The sequence below is a fragment of the Sphaeramia orbicularis genome, chromosome 20, assembly GCF_902148855.1.
Source record: "Sphaeramia orbicularis chromosome 20, fSphaOr1.1, whole genome shotgun sequence".
In the NCBI taxonomy this organism is placed as follows: domain Eukaryota; kingdom Metazoa; phylum Chordata; class Actinopteri; order Kurtiformes; family Apogonidae; genus Sphaeramia; species Sphaeramia orbicularis.
The window spans coordinates 27540287-27563383 of NC_043976.1; the positions used below are offsets into that span (position 1 = coordinate 27540287).

A 23097-nucleotide genomic window follows, 5' to 3' on the forward strand; every position below is an offset into this window, starting at 1 on the left:
TGTTTTGATGCATTTTTGAAAAATTCAATGTGTATTGAAAATGGATATTTTGGACATGCTAATAAATTTGTTTTTAAAGTGTCTGACTTAAGTTATTAGGCCTCAATAAACTCTACATAATGTGTTTTATATTGTTTTGAAGTATTTTTGAAGAATTCAAAATATGGTCTCTGGACGTCAGATGGTAAGGCTATAGTATGTGCTCTGAAAGTGGACATTTTGAACATGGTCATAAATTTGTTTCTTAAGTGTTTTATATGAGTAATTAGGCCTCAATGGGGTGTTTTAGATTGATTTGATGTAATTTTGAAGAGATCAAAATAAGGTCTTGTGGGCAAATGGTAAGGCAAATGGTATGTGCACTGAAAATGGATATTTTGGACATGCTAATAAATTGGTTTTACGTGAGTAATTAGGCCTCAATAAATGCTAAATGGGGTGTTTTATATTGTTTTGATGCATTTTTGAAAAATTCAAAATATGGTAAGGCTATAGTATGTGCTCTGAAAATGGACTTTTTGAACATGCTCATAAATTTGTTTCTTAAGTGTTTTATATGAGTAATTAGGCCTCAGTAAACACTAAATGGGGTGTTTTAGATTGATTTGATGTAATTTTGAAGAGGTCAAAATATGGTCTCAGGGGCAAATGGTAAGGCTATAGTATGTGCACTGAAAATGGATATTTTGGACATGCTAATAAATTTGTTTTTAAAGTATTTGACTTAAGTTATTAGGCCTCAATAAACTATACATAATGTGTTTTATATTGTTTTGAAGTATTTTTGAAGAATTCAAAATATGGTCTCCGGATGTCAAATGGTAAGGCTATAGTATGTGCTCTGAAAGTGGACATTTTCAACGTTTTCCCAAATTTGTTTGCAAAGTGTTTTCTGTAAGTCATTGGCCTATATAAACTCTGAATGGGGTGTTTTATACTGTTTTGATGTATTTTTGAAAAATTCAAAAGATGGTCTTCAGGTGTCAGATGGATGTGCTCTGAAAATGCACATTTTGGACATGCTAATAAATTTGTTTTTCAAGTGTTTGACTTGAGTTACTAGCCCTCAATAAAAACTATTTGTGAAAAATTCAAAATACGGTCTCTGGGAGTAAAATGGTATGTGCTCTAAAAACATACATTTTGGACATTTTCCTACATCTGTTTGTAAAGCGTTTTCCATAAGTTATTAGGCCTCAATAAACTCTAAATAATGTGTTTTACATTGTTTTGAAGCATTTTTGAAGAATTCAAAATACGGTCTCTGGATGTCAAATGTGCTCTGAAAAAGGACATTTTCAACATGCAAAGAAAAATTGTTTTATGTGTTTTACTTAAGTTATTAGGCCTCAATAAACTCTAAATGGGGTGTTTTATATTGTTTTGATGCATTTTTGAGAAATTCAAAATATGGTCCTCAGGTGTCAAATGGTAAGGCTATAGTATGTGCTCTGAAAATTGACTTTTTGAACATGCTCATAAATTTGTTTCTTAAGTGTTTTATATGAGTAATTAGGCCTCAATAAATGCTAAATGGGGTGTTTTAGATTGATTTGATGTAATTTAGAAGAAGTCAAAATATGGTCTCGTGGGCTCTGAAAAAGGACATTTTGGACATGCTAATAAATTGGTTTTTAAAGTGTTTGACTTAAGTTTTTAGGCCTATATAAACCCTACATAATGTGTTTTATATTGTTTTGAAGTATTTTTGAAGAATTCGAAATATGGTCTCCGGATGTGAAAATGGTAAGTATGTGCTCTGAAAATGGGCATTTTCAACATGCAAAACAAAATTGTTTCGTAAGTGTTTTACTTAAGTTATTAGGCCTCAATAAACTCTATGTGTATGTATACTGTTTTGATGCATTTTTAAAGAGGTCAAAATATGGTCTTGGGGACAAACGGTAATGTACTCTGAAAATGGACATTTTGGACATGCTAATAAATTGGTTTTACGTGAGTAATTAGGCCTCAATAAACTCTAAATGGGGTGTTTTAGATTGTTTTGATGCATTTTTGAAAAATTCAATGTGTATTGAAAATGGATATTTTGGACATGCTAATAAATTTGTTTTTAAAGTGTCTGACTTAAGTTATTAGGCCTCAATAAACTCTACATAATGTGTTTTATATTGTTTTGAAGTATTTTTGAAGAATTCAAAATATGGTCTCCGGATGTCAGATGGTAAGGCTATAGTATGTGCTCTGAAAGTGGACATTTTGAACATGGTCATAAATTTGTTTCTTAAGTGTTTTATATGAGTAATTAGGCCTCAATGGGGTGTTTTAGATTGATTTGATGTAATTTTGAAGAGATCAAAATAAGGTCTCGTGGGCAAATGGTAAGGCAAATGGTATGTGCACTGAAAATGGATATTTTGGACATGCTAATAAATTGGTTTTACGTGAGTAATTAGGCCTCAATAAACTCTAAATGGGGTGTTTTATATTGTTTTGATGCATTTTTGAAAAATTCAAAATATGGTCCTCAGGTGTCAAATGGTAAGGCTATAGTATGTGCACTGAAAATGGATATTTTGGACATGCTAATAAATTTGTTTTTAAAGTGTCTGACTTAAGTTATTAGGCCTCAATAAACTCTACATAATGTGTTTTATATTGTTTTGAAGTATTTTTGAAGAATTCAAAATATGGTCTCCGGATGTCAGATGGTAAGGCTATAGTATGTGCTCTGAAAGTGGACATTTTGAACATGGTCATAAATTTGTTTCTTAAGTGTTTTATATGAGTAATTAGGCCTCAATGGGGTGTTTTAGATTGATTTGATGTAATTTTGAAGAGATCAAAATAAGGTCTCGTGGGCAAATGGTAAGGCAAATGGTATGTGCACTGAAAATGGATATTTTGGACATGCTAATAAATTGGTTTTACGTGAGTAATTAGGCCTCAATAAACTCTAAATGGGGTGTTTTATATTGTTTTGATGCATTTTTGAAAAATTCAAAATATGGTCCTCAGGTGTCAAATGGTAAGGCTATAGTATGTGCTCTGAAAATTGACTTTTTGAACATGCTCATAAATTTGTTTCTTAAGTGTTTTATATGAGTAATTAGGCCTCAATAAACGCTAAATAGGGTGTTTTAGATTGATTTGTTTTAATTTTGAAGAGATCAAAATAAGGTCTCGTGGGCAAATGGTAAGGCTATATAGTATGTGCACTGAAAATGGATATTTTGGACATGCTAATAAATTTGTTTTTAAAGTGTCTGACTTAAGTTATTAGGCCTCAATAAACTCTACATAATGTGTTTTATATTGTTTTGAAGTATTTTTGAAGAATTCAAAATATGGTCTCCGGATGTCAAATGGTAAGGCTATAGTATGTGCTCTGAAAGTGGACATTTTGAACATGGTCATAAATTTGTTTCTTAAGTGTTTTATATGAGTAATTAGGCCTCAATGGGGTGTTTTAGATTGATTTGATGTAATTTTGAAGAGATCAAAATAAGGTCTTGTGGGCAATTGGTAAGGCAAATGGTATGTGCACTGAAAATGGATATTTTGGACATGCTAATAAATTGGTTTTACGTGAGTAATTAGGCCTCAATAAACACTAAATGGGGTGTTTTATATTGTTTTGATGCATTTTTGAAAAATTCAAAATATGGTCTTCAGGTGTCAGATGGTAAGGATATAGTATGTGCTCTGAAAATGGACTTTTTGAACATGCACATAAATTTGTTTCTTAAGTGTTTTATATGAGTAATTAGACCTCAATAAATGCTAAATGGGGTGTTTTAGACTGATTTGATGTAATTTTGAAGAGGTCAAAATATGGTCTCTGGGGCAAATGGTAAGGCACTGAATGGTATGTGCACTGAAAATGGATATTTTGGACATGCTAATAAATTGTTTTTTAAAGTGTTTGACTTAAGTTTTTAGGCCTATATAAACCCTACATAATGTGTTTTATATTGTTTTGAAGTATTTTTGAAGAATTCAAAATATGGTCTCCGGATGTCAAATGGTAAGGCTATAGTATGTGCTCTGAAAATGGACATTTTCAACATGCAAAACAAAATTGTTTCGGAAGTGTTTTACTTAAGTTATTAGGCCTCAATAAACTCTATGTGTTTTATACTGTTTTGATTCATTTTTAAAAGAGGTCAAAATATGGTCTCGGGGACAAACGGTAATGTGCTCTGAAAATGGACATTTTGGACATGCTAATAAATTGGTTTTACGTGAGTAATTAGGCCTCAATAAACTCTAAATGTTTATGTCTAAATGTCTAGTTTTATATTGTTTTGATGCATTTTTGAAAAATTCAAAATATGGTCCTCAGGTGTCAAATGGAAATGGTATGTGCACTGAAAATGGGTATTTTGGACATGCTAATAAATTTGTTTTTAAAGTGTTTGACTTAAGTTATTAGGCCTCAATAATCTATACATAATGTGTTTTATATTGTTTTGAAGTATTTTTGATGTCAAATGGTAAGGCTCAAATGGTAGGCTCTGAAAAAGGACATTTTCAACATGCAAAAACATTTTTTTTTAATAAGTGTTTTACTTAAGTTATTAGGCCTCAGTAAACTCTAAATAATGTGTTTTATATTGTTTTGATGCATTTTTGAAAAATTCAAAATATGGTCTTCAGGTGTCAAATGGTAATGTATGTGCTCTGAAAATGGACATTTTGGACATGCTAATAAATTTGTTTTTAAAGTGTTTTAAGTTTTTTTAAGTGTTTTAAGTGTTTTAAGTGTAATTAGGCCTCAATAAAGTCTAAATGGGGTGTTTTATATTGTTTTGATGTATTGTTGAAAAATTCAAAATATGGTCGTCAGGTGTCAAATGGTATGTGCTCTGAAAGTGGACATTTTCAACGTTTTCCCAAATGTATTTGCAAAGTGTTTTCTGTAAGTTATTAGGCCTATATAAACTCTGAATGGGGTGTTTTATACTGTTTTGATGTATTTTTGAAAAATTCAAAAGATGGTCTTCAGGTGTCAAATGGTAAGGCTATAGTATGTGCTCTGAAAATGGACTTTTTGGACATGCTAATAAATTTGTTTTTCAAGTGTTTGACTTGAGTTACTAGCCCTCAATAACAACTATTTGTGAAAAATTCAAAATATGGTCTCTGGGAGTCAAATGTGCTCTAAAAACATACATTTTGGACATTTTCCTATATCTAATACTTGTAAGTTCTGTCACCGTTTCTTGATGTTTTTAGACTATTGTTTCAAGTGTTCTACCATATAAAAAAAAAAAAAATCCCCATTAAACCTTTTTGGTGATAAATCTGCTTGTGAAACACTTTTTCTGTATCATATTATATTGAGATTAAGGCATTTGATTGCAGTATGTATGTCAGAAAATCTACTGGGAAAACTGTGAAACCTGATAATTTTGTTGTAAATTTGGTATTATAATCACTGTGCATCTGAAAGAAATTGTCGTCACCTTTGTTATCACGGACCGAGAAGTTAGCCTTCCCAGCAGCCTCTTGTGCAAGGCTGAAAAAGAACCGGTGTCCTCCAAGTGGCTCATCGGGATCAGTGGCACTGATGGTTTGTATCCTCTGGAAAAAAAAAAAAAAAGGGTAAAAATGTAACATGACACTTGACAAACCACCAGACAGTACATGTGTGTGAAAATCAAGCAAAATCCAAGAAAAACTAACCATTAATTAAATACTCCTTATGTTGCTACTTTGTTTTGTTTTCTCTACATATTATTAGGACTCCCTGGAGGGAAAATTTGTCAAAATGTGGCTAAACACAGGACAATTAAATGAAGTATAATTGTCCTGATTATACTGCTTGAAGAAATTTTTAGTTTCTGTGAAGTTTTACTCACTGCTGAAGCCAAAACAATACTTTTGCGCAGATTCTTGAGCAACAGAAGAAGTTCAATTTACAAGTGTCACTGAAACTGAAGATTGTTAAACAGGGTGCTTAAAAGTCTTAAAAATTATGGAGTTTCCCAGACCTTGAAAACTCTGAAATTTTGTGTGAAAGTCTTATTAAAGTATGGAAAAAACTTTCTCTCATATTCGGATTTTACAGTATGTATTCTGTAAGATAAGAAATACATGAGCATCTAAAAAAAACTTGATATTTCATTAACCGGTCAGATCTGGAATGAAATCCAATCAAAGCTCATGTAGCCTACGAGGTCGTAATTTGTCATGTTTCAGAATCTAGGAAGTAAACATTACAGTTGTGGGAAGTTGTGGGAAGTAAACCACCACATGACATCCATCTATCTATCTATTAGGGGTAGAACGGTACAGAAAAATTTCGGTTCGGTACGTTTTCGATACAGTGGGTGGTGTCATTTGAAATGCTTTATGAAATTTGACATGTTACCAGAAATATAACCGATCGTCACGAAACAACGCTGGCGCACCGCTCTGGTTTTGTCAACTTGTCTCTCTCCATTGACATAACTGACAGGGAATCTGAAACACTCCCAAATCAGTGACCTTAGAGAAGACGGAAGGTCTTCCAACTCTGGCTTTGTACCTGTGACACTGCTCTGAGCTGCAATGCTGGTTCACCTTCAGCGGGTGAGTGGAGCGTAGATTGCTTAGACGTCCGTCCGTCTAGGATATCAAATACTGCACATGGGTTCCGCTTGCGGCCACCCTGCTCATACTGTGAGCGTTGTGCTTCAAAGCACGTGTGGAAAGGTGAGTGTGTGTGTTCTTCACATTCGTTCGGTGCACCTCCATATTGTACTGAAGGCCCCGAACCGAAATGGTGCATTGTTACACCCCTACTTCTTACTGCTTTTATACATCTTGTGAAGTTTATTTGTGTGATATGCAAACCAAAAAAGTAGGCATACAAGTATAAAAGTACAAAAAGGCAGACAAATGTGGCCCAAATCCAATTTTTTTGCCCATATGTGACCTATATCCGATCTGTTAAAGTCAGTTTGAACAGCACAAATCCGACCCTAACCCTAACCCTAAGGTATTATAAATGCAGATTTGTAAATTCAAGACTTTAAAGACTTTTTAAGACCCCATCGGAACCCTGAAAACTGGTAGAAGTTGCATTTAATGGGGAATATGGAATGAGCACACAAAAAAAAACTGATTTCACCAAAAAATAAGATTAGTCCCACAAGGGGAAATTCCAAATCCAAATTGTATGTCAAGACCTGCTGTTTGGTTTCCAAAGGGAAAAAAAAGAAAAAGGAGAATAATAGTTTTGAAAAAGTCTGGATTTTTTTATTTGGATAAAGAGCAAGCACCCTGGTTGAGGAGTCATGAATTTACTCCAAAAAGTAGCGCAGTATGGTTTGAAAGACGGCGCCTAATCGAGTGTCTGCAGTACTTGGCTGTTGCTGAGTCTTCAGCTAAATGCACCTCAGAAGGCTCTATGATGCAGCACTACTTCACTACCGCAAATGTTTTTAATAGGCTTACTGCGTTGCGATTTAAATGCCAAAAATCTGCCTGTGTCTATAGTAACCTCCACCCGTGTAGAGCTCATCCTATCTTGAAACACACATGACAGATTTACAGCTTCTCTCTAAGGTCTGCTAATTACAGGCTGGAGATGTATAATCCTAATGGGAAGGCGGGCTGAAACCATGACTACTGTTGTGCGTTTGGTCAGACCGACCTGATTAGCCTTGGCGTTCTCGCACACGAACGTCTCGTAATTGGTGGCAAATGTTGGAGCGTTGTCGTTGATGTCCAGCACTCGGATGTAAACAGGCACGCGGCTGGTCTGCCTCGGGTTGTCTAGGAAACACAAAGGAGGATGAGTTAATTCACAGAGATGATTAGTCCTCTACCAACACTACGGAGGGCTGCAATATTAAATGTATGTAGTGCTACTATTGCTTTTTTTTATTACACAAACACACCTAAATTCTAAAATGACAGCTTACACATGGTAAATTTAACTTCACATATATTACAGAGCTCCATTAGCCCATTAAGACCCAAAAAAAACACTGGTGACCAAAACCATCTACCAATATAAAATGTTTAATAATTTCTGATCCACTAATCCTATCAATAAATGTCAATAATTGGTATAAAATACAGTCTGTCATCTTTTCATGGTCATCAGCTATGACCCATTTGGATGTTCAGAGGCTCCATAGTGAACGTGGAAACACCGTCATTTTCTACAACCAATAAAACCCATGGAGTTGGATCAATGAAAGTGGATGGACACACTTGTTTTATGTTCAGTTAAGGAGAAATTTGACTGAAAAGGTCACTTTTTCTTCAGTTTTCTCTGTTGTTGTTATAATAACCCTCAACTTTAATCTGAGCTTTTATGAACATCCACATGGTCAGTGAATTAAATATGGGAAAATACCAGATTTTTATTGAATAAATACAAAATACAGAAGATAATATTATAATAAACTGTGATAAATCACATAAGAAAGGTTAAATAGAGAGAAAAAAGTGCTGCAAAAGTCACACTGGGTCTTTATGAGTTAAATTCACCACTTACTACCGATTTTCTCCATTTACCAGCTACACTCCTCTCTCCTCCCAGTTTTTTACTGTTTCTTCTGCATTTTGGGTGTTTTATTTCAAGCAGAAGTTTCACATCAAAAGCCAACAATTAAAGGTGAAGGACGGTGCACATTGAGCCTCTGGAGGGCTTTTACTATTTTTATGACTGATGCGTGGGTTGGATTTTACAAGCAGAGATTGAAAACCAAACAAAGAATTTGTAAATGAATGGGAGCAGCATTTTGGTGTAAAAGCGTGGCTCTTACAATGATGGAACCTGTGTGTTGCGTAAATCAAGGTATCGTACAAAAACCAAGTTCACATACATTTTTCAAACAGCATTTGGAATTATTTAACTGCCAGTATTTTGAGATAACATTTTGTTTGCTTGATAAATGTTTAATTATGTTATCTGAAAACAGTAAATATTAACTGCTCATGATTAGGGTTTATAATTTCATTATCTCAAGATAAGAAACTTTTCTTTGCTAGTTTCTTTATTACATACAGTGTTTATTAGAGATCTGGACCAAACAACCGCAGCTATTTCAATGTTTGTAACAGATAATAATTAAATCTGTAAGCAAAAAAACGACAGCCGCCTACAGGTGACTTGAAAACTAGGGGCAATGCCTCCTCTGTGCTTCTCCCAAAGCAGCTCGTGCAACGGCCTTCCTGCCCAGCAACCCTTGCCAATGTCAAAAGCATAGGCAAAGATCTTAGTGTGTGTGTGTGAATGGGTTAATGTCAGGCCTTGTTTGTTTGAGCTTTGGGCACCATGAAGGTGTATAAAATGTGCTATATAAGTGCAATCCAGACTCATTAGATATGTATCGGCAAAACTGCACAAAATAAGCACATATTTCTTGAGTATGAGTATGGAGGACACACTCATTCCCCAACAATGGAGCTTGTTTTGTTCTAAATATTGCTTAAAAATAATAATGTATATCCATTGTGGTTACCTGAATCCAACTGCTGTGAATGTAAGATATCGAAGAAGAAGAATCACTACAAGGACGAACGAACTTTGTTCCATGATTCGAGGCTTTTCATTTTTGGGACTCGTTTGCCTTATGGGCTGGTGAAGTGCATCATCTGGACTTAAAACAAAAACTGGAATGACATTTGTCTCTTTTTTTACCAAAAAAGAATTTACCTGTTCATTCCAGATAAAGATACAATTTTTAAAAAAATATTGCTTAAAATTAGTTGTGATATCTAAGTGGGGTAGCTCAAGATGACAATTCTTGGAACAAGTCAAATGATCTTAACAAGATTAAGTCTCAATATGTAAATAAATCTAAAAAATGATCTTTCAAGATAAATATTCCAAATTCAAGTCATATATCCCGTTTTTGCAGTGTGTGTTCTGCTATGCGACTTCCCCCTGCTGTAGAACCGCTGTTAAAGCAAGGTCAAGAAAATTTAGCTCTGTATTTTTGAGATAATGAGATAAACAATAATAAAAAAAAATTGATTGAGATAGTTGCTTTAGAAAAAGTAAACGCAGGCACAATCATTCTCATGTCCTGTAAAAAATAATACATGAAACAGGCAGATTTCACTCTGTTAGCCTTTTTAAAGCAGAGGTTTGTTTGTTTTTTCTGCGAGTGAGAACATAAATCACACACCAGGAAATCCTGCATGAACTGGCTTCGACTGATCCCAATGCAAAACACTCCACAGAGCGTTTTTGACTTCATCAAACTATATTCTCAGTCGAGTATCATTTCCAAAAAATCCAATTTGGCTGGCAGAATAAGAAGAGGCCGATGAAATACAGAAACACCCGCTGTCATCCGGCTGCACTTACTGAACTCTGTGGCGATGACGGAGATGTTGTGCCAGGCGTTCTCTTCTCTGTCCAACTCCCTGAGGATGAACACTGACCCGTTGCCTGCATGGATGCCGAACACTCTGTCCATGTCTGTGCGACGATCAATAGAGTACCTGAAGAAAACACACAAATCAGCTTTTATAAACTTTTCCACACAAGCCGGGTTCTATGGAAGTCTGCTGGGTTCCCCGGGTGAGACTATCAGAGTATAAATCACGGTTTCTCAGTTGTAAATCAAGTTGAAATGGTCATGTTTATCACTGAGACTGTCACTGTGAGTAGTTACAGCTCAAAACCAGCCAGACAAAGCACAACAGCTTTTATTCATTTAATTCATGACTGGGTTAATTTAAGCATTAAATGACCCCCCAAGTGACATAAACTGAAGGAAACAATGCTATTTTTCCTGTTTTTGTGGTGAATTCCAAATGGTGTTTAACATTATTATAGTGATTTATCACCATTTATCATCTGCATTTTTCAGTGAAAATTGGATTTTTTTTTTTTTTTTTTGGCAGTTTATATTTTTGTATCATGTTTTGTATTTATTTATTTAATTACTGCTTACAGGTGAGTTTTTTACATTTTTTTTTTTTTTCATTCAGAAAGATACTTTACAACAGACAGCTAAGCACATTTGTACATCATGTCTGAAAAATCAACAATGGTAAAGCATGAAATTTAACAAAGACACATTCCATATAAGTTCCTTGTTTAGGAAAAAAACCCAAAACCAAAACAACTGTTCTTAAAATAAGGCTTGCTTTTTTTTGTTAAAATTGGGTATTTTCATATATTAAATTCACTGACCATGACGATGTTCATGAAACAGAGTAAATTCAAAGGTTATGATATAATAACGGCAGAAACTGGAGAAACATGTGACTTTTCCAGCTAAATACATTAACTGAACAACATGAAAAGTAGTTAAGGTATGGAAATAAATATTTAAGTAATATTTCTGTTAACCATCTTTCTCTGTAAATATCTCATGTCACAACGTGGACACCTGCGGCTTATACTCAGGTGCAGCTTATATTCCGGTGTGCCTTATAGCCTGGAAAGTATGGTAAATCCAGCAGTGGTCATGTTTTTTTTGTTTTTTGTTTTTTTATAGATTTTTTTTTTTCTTTGTGCTTTGTTTTATTTTCTTTTTTCTCTTAATAGCGGGTGGGAAGGGTTAATGGTTAATTATGGTTCATTCACAGAGGCCGTTCTGGCTTAGACTAAAACTGTTGTTGTTCTCAATATATATACAATATGCAATTTCCTATTACCTTCCAACTAGAACACCTGGAAACATTGTACATGTCAGATATTGCTATGTGTGTACTAAAAAAACAATAAAAATATTTATCAAAAACAAAAAAAAAAACATCATCTGGCTAAAATTTTTCTTTAAGGGTTAATGCTTAGTTCACAAATTACATAAAAAAAAGATTTATATTTCTCTAATTTATCTTTTAATTGCAAAAATCTGCAACTTAAAACAAACTCAGTGCTTAAAGGGTACAAACATAATGTTGTTGTGGACTACTTCAGATTTTAGGGACCTTTTATTTGTGCTTTGAATGGACTTAACCTTTAAGATTTTGGTTCTAACTGCGGTTCTTGGGCGCTAACTGTCTCCAACCGTCTTGTCCTGTGGTGATGGAGGATTTGTGTAAGCGTTCGCAGTTCGCACATGGTCACACAAACGCGAGCCAACAGGTTATCCAGTCCTGTTGTTTTTCTCTGCTTCCCAGACTACTGCGATACATCAGCGTGATTAATGGAGTAGCAGGCATCAGGAGGGCCGAATAAGAAGGAGACCCCCGAGGGAAGACTATGAACCGGGGCTCTCGATGCACCGCCGCTCTTCCCCAAGACCCTCCCCTCTTCCTCCCTGCTGCATCACCCATTTTAGTGTCTTTATCTAAACACTCCCTCCTGCTCCTACCACCTCTGCCTGTCCGACAGTAACTCTAACCTCGTTAAATCCGCGTCGGCCGTGGGCTTTACTAATTGCTTTTCTAATATTCCCAATAATTCAGCTGGCTGGGCCTAACCCTTCGCCTGATTAATGACGGTGAGATAACAGCTCGCCTCGTCCTGACCGGGCATCCAAAGTGCTGCTCTCAGCAGGCAGGCGGCAGGCGGGATGGGAGGCCGAGCAGAAGGACATGGAGAGCTACAGAAATGTTAGTAATAAGCCAGTTGGGACGAATTTTCTTCCTCCTCCCTAAAGTTGTTACATCATCGACTGGACGGAAAGGATATTCATCAAGAACAAAACTCAGCAGGCACTGGTATTTGAGGATTTGCTTCTCCAAAGACTTATTTCAGTTCATATTTCAGTTTGACCTGAACTGAAATTGAAGTATTTAAGCTTTTTGAATAGAATAGAATAGAATAGAATAGAATAGAATAGAATAGAATAGAGCGAAAATATAAAATTACAAAAACTAAAAATAAGAGAAGAAAATTTCATGAAAATTTACAACTTAACCAAGTAACATAAGATTAGAGCCTAGTAGAATAAAAATACAACTGGATAAAATATGGATAGGCGCAATTCACAGTATGTGACAGTATGAACAATATTAACAGTATGTATTACCGTGGATAACAGTGTGTATATCTAGTCCATCAAAAGTCATCAAAAACAATGGTTATGCAATCAAGTACTAATTCCTGTGTGTATCATGTGACTAAAACAGACAGAAAAGAAAACATAGAATGCCTAAAAGCACTGTTTTTGGCAGTACAATGCCATAGATATTGATGTAAGAACTTAAGTGATTTTGGTTATTATCAAAAAAACTTGGAAAATGGACAGATATAAGCTCTGAAATTAAACTCTTATGAGCTATTTTTATTGTTATCATTATATTTGTCCAAACAAATGTACCTTTAGTTGTACCAGGCATTAAAATGAACAAGAAATTGAAGAAAACAAGGGTGGTCTCCTAAAATAATACGGCAGGGAAACCATGTGACACAGAAACAGGAAATACCCACCAATGGAGCGTCTTGTTACTTTGTCTGTATGTGACAGTGTTATTTTTGCAGATTTTTTTGACTAAGTAGTTGACACCAAATCACATATAAATAAATTACTATTTAACGCAACACAGTGATCTTGCAAATATTGTTTTCTTTTAATGCAAACTACTCTTGGAAATATGTGTACTCCGTCCAAAAGTGGTGATACCAAAGCAGATTTAGGTGTACTTACAAGTCAAAGCCAGTGTCCATTTATGACCGATTTTGATCTTCTGACTCATCACATGACTTTCATTTGTGTAAAACTTTGCATGAGTCATGGCAGTGAAGACTTTGTGATTTGCATTTGTTTTTCAGCCTTTCCAGATTGTATTAGCTCTACTCTTTCTACTATGTACAGGCAACAAAAAAAAGTGCAAAAAAAAAAAAAAAAAAGTGGTGCCAGGCACAACAAACCTCGCTCCTCGAAAAAAAGATTTAAAAAATTCATTACAAATTTGAACTTTTCCCAGAATGTAACCACATCTGTTCTGGGTCACTGGCAATCTATAAACCCAATTTGGTATTAATTCAACCAATAGTTTTGCTGCTAGACTGTTAACAAACAAACAAACTGAACCAAAAACAGTACCCTTTGCCTCCCCTTCGGGGGGTGGGGTAATAGGTGTCTCCAACTTAGTCTTCTTGCTCCTTGGCGTTGATTATACAGTCTGTGAACTCTAACATGGCGGTGGTGGAGAGCACTGTTGACTGTTAAGGCCATAGCATATCAAGCATAACATTTTTATTTTCAAACTATTCAGTACACTAAAGAAGGAGGCATTATTATCTGTGAAGAGACCACAGCCATCAGGTTTTTCCTTTAATTTGTCCACTGTCAAGCTTCAGAACAGCTACTCCACAGACATGGAGGTGAGACTGGTGTTTCCAAGGTCAGTGATAATCTCTGAATCTTAAATGTAGTCGAACACAAATCTGTTTAAACCCTGTGATAATATGGATCTGTAGTGCATGCGTCAGTCTTTAAACGTGCACGCGTCTGAGTGTGTCACAGCGAGCGATGTGAGGTAATAAAGATAACCATCTCAGCAACTTCCTCATGCCAGGCAGCCCCTGGGTTTCCCAGCTCTCCTCCACCACAGCTCAGCTTTAAATGCCACGGGGTAGCTACCTCATTGATGATGGGCGATAAAAGAGAATGATATCATATTTGACACCCGCAATAAAGTGGTGGAACTTCAACCTTGAGAGCCAACTCCCTTAGTGCATCATAAAAATGAAAAAGTCTTTGAGACAGAGTCGAAGCCGAGCCTCGCAGCCCACTGCCATTACTTTCATTTAATAGAGCACGTGCATAATTTCGTATCTCCATGAACTAAGCTGTGGAGCTGGCTGATTTTTCGTCATTTAACAGCGTCTGGTATGTTTTAATTGAACAATGTGTTTGCCCACCAAGGTCTCATAATATATTATAAAACTGTACTGAGGAGGAAGTATAAGGACAAAGGTCTTCAGTCGCAATAATGTGATATAAAAGTAATAAATTGTAGAGTTCTACAACAGCGGCACAAGGACACATTAAGTGGATTCTCAGGGTTCAAGTAAAAATAAGTAATAGTATCTCATTATCATTTTGAGGCCAGAAATGAAGACCTATTCATGTTGTGTTTTAGGATAAAAACTGAGAAAAAACCCAAAAAATAAAATTAAAGGGCCGCTACTGTTAATGATCTGATCTTGCTGTGGTAGTAACAGATAACACTACAGCTGAACAAAATGCAAAAAAAGACAATAAATAAATATGTCACAATAATGTTGACGTGGCTCCATTTACATTGGCATAACCTTAATTAAAATCAATTATCCAGCCCTAATATTGACTCTTCCCACTGGAAATTTCTGAGAGCTGGTTCTAGAGGAGCTGTATTGAACAAAAAATTCACCGTTAGCATCTTACGGTGAATTTTTTGTTGATTAATATTGTGAATACAGCTCCTCATGTTTGAACTAATGTGACTTTCTGAATTCAAGGCCTTTTCACCATCTGCACTGGTTCTGCATACATTTTGAACACTCTCTGATACAGCTTTGCATCCAGTTGTTAGCAAACAAAATTGGTTGAGCATATTTTTTTAAGTTATGCATGTTAATTTTTACTACGGTGATTGTGTATTATTCAAGCCTGAATAAATATTAAAATTACATATATTTGTTAGATTCATACCTTAGAGACAAGAGTTTTATAACAATTATCAGAGTAGATATAAATGCACACTGCAGTCCTTCCTGTTGACTCTTTCCCAAAATTTCTGAGCTATTATTACATACATTTGATAGTATTACCTTTAGAAAACCTGATATATGTCTGGCTCATGATTTATTTGCTATAGTGTCATAAAATGATAAGATGCTCATAAAAATCTTCAAGCTAAAATACAAACATTGTATTTTTAGCTTGTCTGTCTGTGTCCATAGCCAGTACAGAACCTCCTACATTTTTTGTCTGTATGTGACAAGTAACATAGTCACTGATGTTCAGCTGTGAGTGGCTGTTAACTTCAGAAAAGAAAAAATAGTCTTCTCTAACCTTAAAGTATCAGTATCATGCAAAAGTATCAGTTCCACTTTAACTTTGTCTTTTACAGAGTTTACTTATTTATTTTTCAGTCTCTTTGTTAAGAAATAAGAAAGTGCAGGAAGTATGTGCACAGTATTGAAATCCACACAGAAAATTCAGACATAAATGACTTCTACAAGTAATACCAGTATTTAGTGTGACCTCTGGATTTAGTGCATCGTGGACTCTCTCAGATCAACTTCCTGGAGGTTTTCTTAAATCATCTTGTGGCGTATTACACCAAACTTCCTTCTAAACACCCCAAAGGTTTTCATCAGACTTGGTTTTTTTATCCCTCATCTCTAAGGGATTGTAGTACCACATTATGTAATAACGGTGCAGCATGCAATAATGATGTAATAATAATAATAATAATAATAATAATGTAATAATTTTTTACCTCATTATGTAACAACATGTCGCTTTTTGTGATAAAATTCTTGAACCCATTCTGTACATATGTAATAGTTATTACAAAATGCGAGGTTAGCCCTTTTTTTTATGTTTAAAGGAAAAGTAATAATTTGGTGCATTATGTACTAAACCATCAAAATTGCTGCCTTGACTGGAAAAACCATCATACCAGAAGAACAGTAAGAATTCCAGCTTAATTACAAATAATTTAAAAAAAAAACTAGTAGGATGTTTCATTGGACCAATGTTTGGTACCTGACAGGGCTGCGTTTGTCGTCAGGATCGGACGCGCTGACGGAGCCGATGACGGTGTTTTTAGCTGCATCCTCCTTGACCTCCATCACGTAGCTGGCTCGCTCGAACACCGGCGGCTCGTCCACGTCCTCCACGACGATCTTGATGGTGGCCTCGTCCGTGAAGGGGCCCACGGACAGGAAGCGGGAGTTGATATGAGCGTTTTCCACCTGGACACGGAGACTGTACTGCCGCTTCCTCTCAAAGTCCAGAGGCTGAAAAGAAAAACCAACATGTTCAATCCACACCTCACGTTTCTTTGCTTTGTCTGTAAACTTTTGTCTTCGCCCTAATTGCAGCTTTTGTTAGTAAGATTTTATTCGGGAAAAAAAAACATTGATTTGTATGCAGAAACACATTGAGCTGTTGATTCTGAGAGAACTAATCTCCATTCTGAGCATCCTGCCGCATTTAATTTAAGGTCAGATTGGGATTTTATTCATTAAACTGACAATCTTTGCAGAACATCTTCTAATGAGCTGGCGTGAAGAGGCTCAGTGTCTTGTTCAAGGACACTAACAAGACTGTTGATGGACACACATGGGCTGAGGCTGGGATCAGACCTGTACAGACCTGTGGCCTTTCCTTTATTGCTGCCACACGGTGATTAATCAGACAGATGTGGCCTTTTGGTCGACGTCTAACATGACAGCGACGCGGTTAGGATTATTTACACAAATATGACTCCTGCCATCATCAAACATTAAGGCACTTTTAGCCAGATAATCTCATTGCCCGAAGCTAATTTTATTATTTTACGTAACAATCAGGGTTGTTTTCTTCTGTAAATGTATGCCGTTACCGCAAACTTCGGGCTTTTACGGCAAATAGCGCATTGGCTTTGTACCATTTCTTCAGATATCGGGGTCAAACATGTCACATTTTCAATCAACTTCTTGGATGTTTGTTCCTTTTCAGTCAATTTCCTGATGCTTGCTGTAGCTTGATGAAACAATCAATCAAAGCTGTCTGTACATGTTTGGCGGGTGACATCTGCTCATTTTGGTTTTGTTTCTTGTGAAATGAAAAGATCAGTATAACAGATTAGTATGAGCTGCTGGCTTTGGCGGTCAGTGGATAGCAACACTGCAAAAAATGTTCCTCTTCATAATGTATTTTGTTTGAAGAGGTTTATATAGATTCTGCACATTTCTAATGGGATATTCATTAATAAAAACTGTTTGATGAAAGATTTACCTGTTATAAGAATAATGAATGCAACGTAGGTACTGCATGAACCCTTAACCTCCAAGACATTACTTTTGCTGTGAATTTGTATCTGTTGAAGTATGTTCCTTTTCTTTAGTGGTTTTGTTTTATTGTGTGTTTTAGGGTCAAAACAGGATGGAATAATAGAAAAAGACAGAGAGGAATTGAAGTTTGACAGGTTTTTACTAAATAAGGCATTCAGAATGTACATCAATAAGAGATTTAGAATGTTTAACAAGAACTGAGACACACTGAACAACAAGTATTTGAATTTTGGCCCAGTAATTTTTGTTTTGTGGCTTTTTGTCTAAATCTTTTTGACACCTGGCTGAACTCCAAAAAGCAAAACTTGGTAAAAAACACTGTCAAAAATAAATAATAATAAAAAAAAAAAAAAAAAAAAAAAGGAAAATTGCCACAACACTGCAAACAACAGTAAAAACAAGTAACCACAAGGAAAAGAGTGTAAAAAAAAAAAAAAGAAGCCCAAGTCATCTATTTTTATAGTGAGTCAGTCTTATTCACTGCTCTGTTTTGCTCTCCATTCCAAAAACTGAGCATACTCAGATGTCAATGGAAAGAACAAGGTCTATTCTATCAGCAAGTTTTGAAAATTGTCTTTTTGAGCAAACTGTTGAATTTTTATGAATATTTTAAATAAATCATACTTTCAGAACACTCACCACAGACACATTAAGGGTTAAAGGGTTAACACAGAAACTACACCTCCACAGCCTCATAACACGGTCGTTGGCGTTTCACAACAAATAAGCCTACACTATTTGTACATCATTTTTTCACAAACAGGCTTTCACTTTGCCCTTTTGTTTACTTAAAAACCGGGTGCTTTGTTATTTTTCATGTACGATCCCCTTACAATGTGGCGCCTACTGTAATTTCTGGACTGTTAGGATGATTATCAGCCTGATTCCTGCATGATTACAAATGTTTTCTGTCGTTTTTGCCTTTAAACGCAGGTTGGCTGTATGTTTTCTGCTTTCATGTTCCTTTTTCTGAACTTTTTTTTTTTTTTTTGAAGTTGTAGCCACTGAAGGTATACCCCTATTGATGGAAATAATTGGGGAGCGGTGCATTTTAATGAATGTGCGCCACGCTCTGAGCAGGAGCAGCTGGATCAGAGTGAGCTTTCTTGGAGGCTGCCTACTGTACATATGAAAGGATGCTGGGTCCCTGATGGTTGGAACTGGCCAATGAAAGCTTGAAAAATCCAGATGGAATGAGCGTTTTTTCTGAAGCTGTGAATAATAACATAATAGTCAAGTCATTGATTTTCAGTTTTTCGTGTTAAGGCGGAGGGAGGGAGGGGGGGTTGCACGTCAACAGGAGGAATATGTTGCTTTGAAGGACTAGTGCAAGCAGAGATGGGACACACTCCCACTTGACAAGCCCATTTAATTAGTAGGTTCAGAATTAGGGCACGCTCACTCCCTACACACCCTCTACCCGCACACCACATCTACTACAGCACCGCTACAAAAGGCAATTATGTCATCTTCCACTTAATGATGGCATGATGGAAGCGATCGATCGAAGGCTGCAGAGAGCGCGCTTGATAAGGCAACTGCCAGATTCTGTTGAATACATCAGAAACACACCGCAGCACACCGCTGAACGCTGAGATCCATACCGAGCATCAATATTTCTGCTTTGGTCTCAGCTGAGAGGAAGAATGAATCTCACTGAAAACACATGTACTGGGAGTGTAGGCAAGTGTAAGTTCAAATCTAATAACTCCACTGTCCATCTTCAGGTAGTCGGCGTGTGCGGAATTAAAAAAGTTTCTTTATGGTTTGTAGAAACAGAATAAATCTGACCACAAGACACTGACCAACTTGTTTCTGTAGCTAATTAAAGTGAATGTTCCGCTAATATTCCTGTTCAAATGCATTTTTACAATCAGTTTGCAGCAGTAATTGATAGCGAAATTTCCAAATTTCCTTACAAGTGTCCTATTACTAGTTTTATTCACTTTTTTTAACCTCTGCCAAGTGTAACGGCAGAGGTTATGATTTCATCGGGGTTTGTCTGTCTGTTTGTTTGTTTGTCTGTTAGCAAGATAACTCAAAAAGTTATGGATGGATTTTCATGAAACTTTCAGGAAATGTTGATACTGGAACAAGGAACAAGCGATTAAATTTTGGTGGTGATCAGGGGCGGGGGTGGGGGGTTATGATCTGCCTTGGCGGAGTTCTGTGCTCTCCAAGTGCTTTTCTAGTTTCTGTATTTACTTATAAACTGCAGAGTGTGTATAATACTTTATGTCGGTCGACTGTTCTGTCTTGGTTTTTTGTCCTCATATTTCCATCCAGAGGACCAACGTGCTGTTTAGCGTTTTCCATCTTGATCGGTGTGTTCTACTGCCTGTCACTACCTGATCAACTGCCCATTTGCGCATGAGTGATGCTAACTACTTGAATGAACTGCCCCAAATGCATTGTCAGAGATCCTCAGAGTCATTCTACGCTGCAGATGGATTAAATGCGTTAAAATTTTTAATCGGATTAATCACAATGATGGATTAATCCGCGTTAAGGTGTTAATTTTCACAGCCCTACTTTTTACATAAGTACATAATAATAATAATAATAATAATAGTAGTACACAACTACTCTATCAATGAAAATGATTCTTTTTTCCAGGTGTATTATCTTTACACCATTTAATTTTTCATTTTAAGAGAACACTGCTTGTAAAAGGACATCCTTTTTTTGTCGTGACATGCAAGACCCTGATGTCACCTCTCTTTTATGTCATTTTCCATCATTGTAGCTGTAATCAGCTGCTGTCAAAAGCATCTACAGCATTCAGCTTTCTTTGTCCTGCTGTTATTACGGACATGTCTGAACTAGCCACGGCCATTCATCTGCTGACATTTAACCTGTAAAGGTCTCAGACTTACGGGAAATCACATTCATTGAAGCTTACTAAGGACATATATTGAATTAGCCATGGCATTAGATGTTCTTATCGAGAACTGCACAGTATGTTGTTGTAAGATTACAGCATATTCAAAGGCTAGATTTCTAACTTTACGTGTTGTTTTCTAATAAATGTCAGAGTTACTTTGAAAGATTACTGCTGTTAGAACAAACGTGAGCTTTGATTTAACTTTGTATCTCTATAAGCTTCGGCGATCATTGTTTCAGGGATCCCTGGCAGGCAAAACCCAGGGCATAGCCAAAAAAATAAAAAATAATAAAATAATAAAGCATCCCCCACTGAGCTGATGACTAAGGGCTGAATTTTTAATCAACTCAACAGGATTATGAAAGTAGAACAGTCAGAGGGCAGCATTTACAGAGATTTTACACGCTAAATCAAGGATACATGTTCACACTTTAAGCTTTAGCGTTCTATTCAGACTTATTTGTCATATCAACATTATTTGTTAGATGTTTCTTTTAGTATAATGGCAACAATTCTTATCTGATCACACTGGAAAAAGAATATCAACAAGGACAACTCACCCAAGTTGGCCATTTCTTTTTGGTATACTTTCACTTAACTGTGATATGTACTAGGTATATGATACATACATATGATATTACAGCTGCAATTAAAGCTGAACAATATGCAAAAACATGATTTAATATTTTGGCAAGTAATTTTATTGCAATTGTAGCAGAAATTATCATTTTTGGATTCCATCTTTACTAAAAAAAAAAAAAAATAGCATTACAATGTTGATTTTTGCTTGAGTCTAGGAAAAATGAAGACACAAAATTTCACTTACAATAGTATTTGATGGCATATTTTACCATTATAACCAAAAATGCAGCTCCTACAGTCTGAACAAACAACTTGGCCATACTGTGAATTTGATTATTTATTCTGCATCACATATGGAAGTGAAGTCCAAACTGAAGAGCACATGTGATAGTCATATAAAAAACGAAACAGACCTGTAAAAAAAGCAAATAAAAACACTGTGCAGTGGTCCGAAAGTTGCCAAACCGAGTCTATAAATAGTAAAAGGGACAAAAAAAGTGGGAGGGACATAGCTCTGATCCTCATTGGACAGTAGATCCTTCCACATAAAACACTCCAACATTCACAACCTAGTGGAGAGTAACATCACTGACCTTCCTCAGCTTGATGATGCCGTCCTGCGAACTCCTGTTGGTGACTATATCAAACATGCCTGGTCCGTCGCTGCCGATGATCCTGTAGTCCATCTCTGCGTTTTCACCGATGTCAGCGTCTATCGCTCGGATCACTCCCACCCCAGACCCCACTTCAGTGGACTCAGGCACTCTGAACTCATACATAGCTGAAAAGGGAGAATTAGATTTTTTTTTTTTTTTTAAATGGAATTAAAAGAAGAATCTATCTATCAGAACAGAAAATGTACCAAAGAACAAAAAGCCAAGAGGAGGAGCGCTATTAATAGTGTAAATGATTCAGACTTTGAGAGAAAGACCATGACAACCGAGGTCACATCCTTGGTATTTCTTTTCATGTCCATTTCCATTATTTCTTCACAAAGACTCATTTCAATTACGACATGAATCAATACTTCTTTTAAGGCTTCTTCATGACCAAAATATGAATCCAAAACGTTGCCTGAAATGTACGCACAAAAACAACACAAAACCGCAACAAAAAAACAAAAAAAAAAGAGTCCAACGTGACACCCAACGGGCATCATAACCCTAGTATTTTTATGACCCCGTTAGTGAAATAGAAGCCGTATAAACATGTGAGTCACAGTGAGCAACAACACCAGAGAACAGGTCAGGGAGAGAGTGAATCACAGCCAATCAGAGACCACCAATCTACGAGCCAGCCAGGGCGGGAAACGGCAACAGCGAGGAGGGAGATTTAGTGTTGCAACATTTGCAGATCAGCTGTGGAGTCGACATTTCATATGTGGTACAACATATTTCATTTCCAAAACATTGGCCTTTTTACAGAAGCCGCTACAAGCATTATTGACTCACTCTTTAAAGTTTAGGATGCGACATAAATTTTCAGCCAATTTGCCTGACATAAATTAAGTGCCACTTCTTTTCTTTCTTCTGTTTTTTTTTTTTCTTTTTTTATTATTTTGCGAGATGATTTCCTGGTTTGAGGCGAATAAATTGATAGCTGCCTGTCGGCGGCGGCGGCTTCGGCTGCATCTCGTATGCTTAAATAAATAGCCGGACTGCAGGAGGGAACGGGCGTGATATACACACAGCCTGCGGAGACAAACAGCACTGACACACTAATAAAACATGCTGACAGTGTTTTGGCAACGCCTGAGTCGGCAGGTCTC

General features: G+C 36.2%; 1 protein-coding gene across 3 annotated transcripts in view; it reads right to left on the minus strand.

Moving 5' to 3' along the window:
* The window catches only part of LOC115410946 (cadherin-6-like), a 114808-nt gene that overhangs the window by 4872 nt on the left and 86839 nt on the right, over positions 1–23097 (minus strand). For 2 of the 3 annotated variants that reach the window (XM_030122785.1, XM_030122786.1), the window contains exons 6-10: positions 21923–22110; positions 16572–16825; positions 10277–10413; positions 7604–7725; positions 5430–5547 (exon numbers count right to left, since the gene is read on the minus strand). In XM_030122785.1, coding sequence (XP_029978645.1) covers positions 5430–5547; positions 7604–7725; positions 10277–10413; positions 16572–16825; positions 21923–22110 — 819 coding nt within the window. Of the gene's footprint in view, positions 1–5429; positions 5548–7603; positions 7726–7874; positions 7880–10276; positions 10414–16571; positions 16826–21922; positions 22111–23097 lie in introns of all 3 variants that reach the window. The other variant, XM_030122787.1, reaches the window with a different exon arrangement.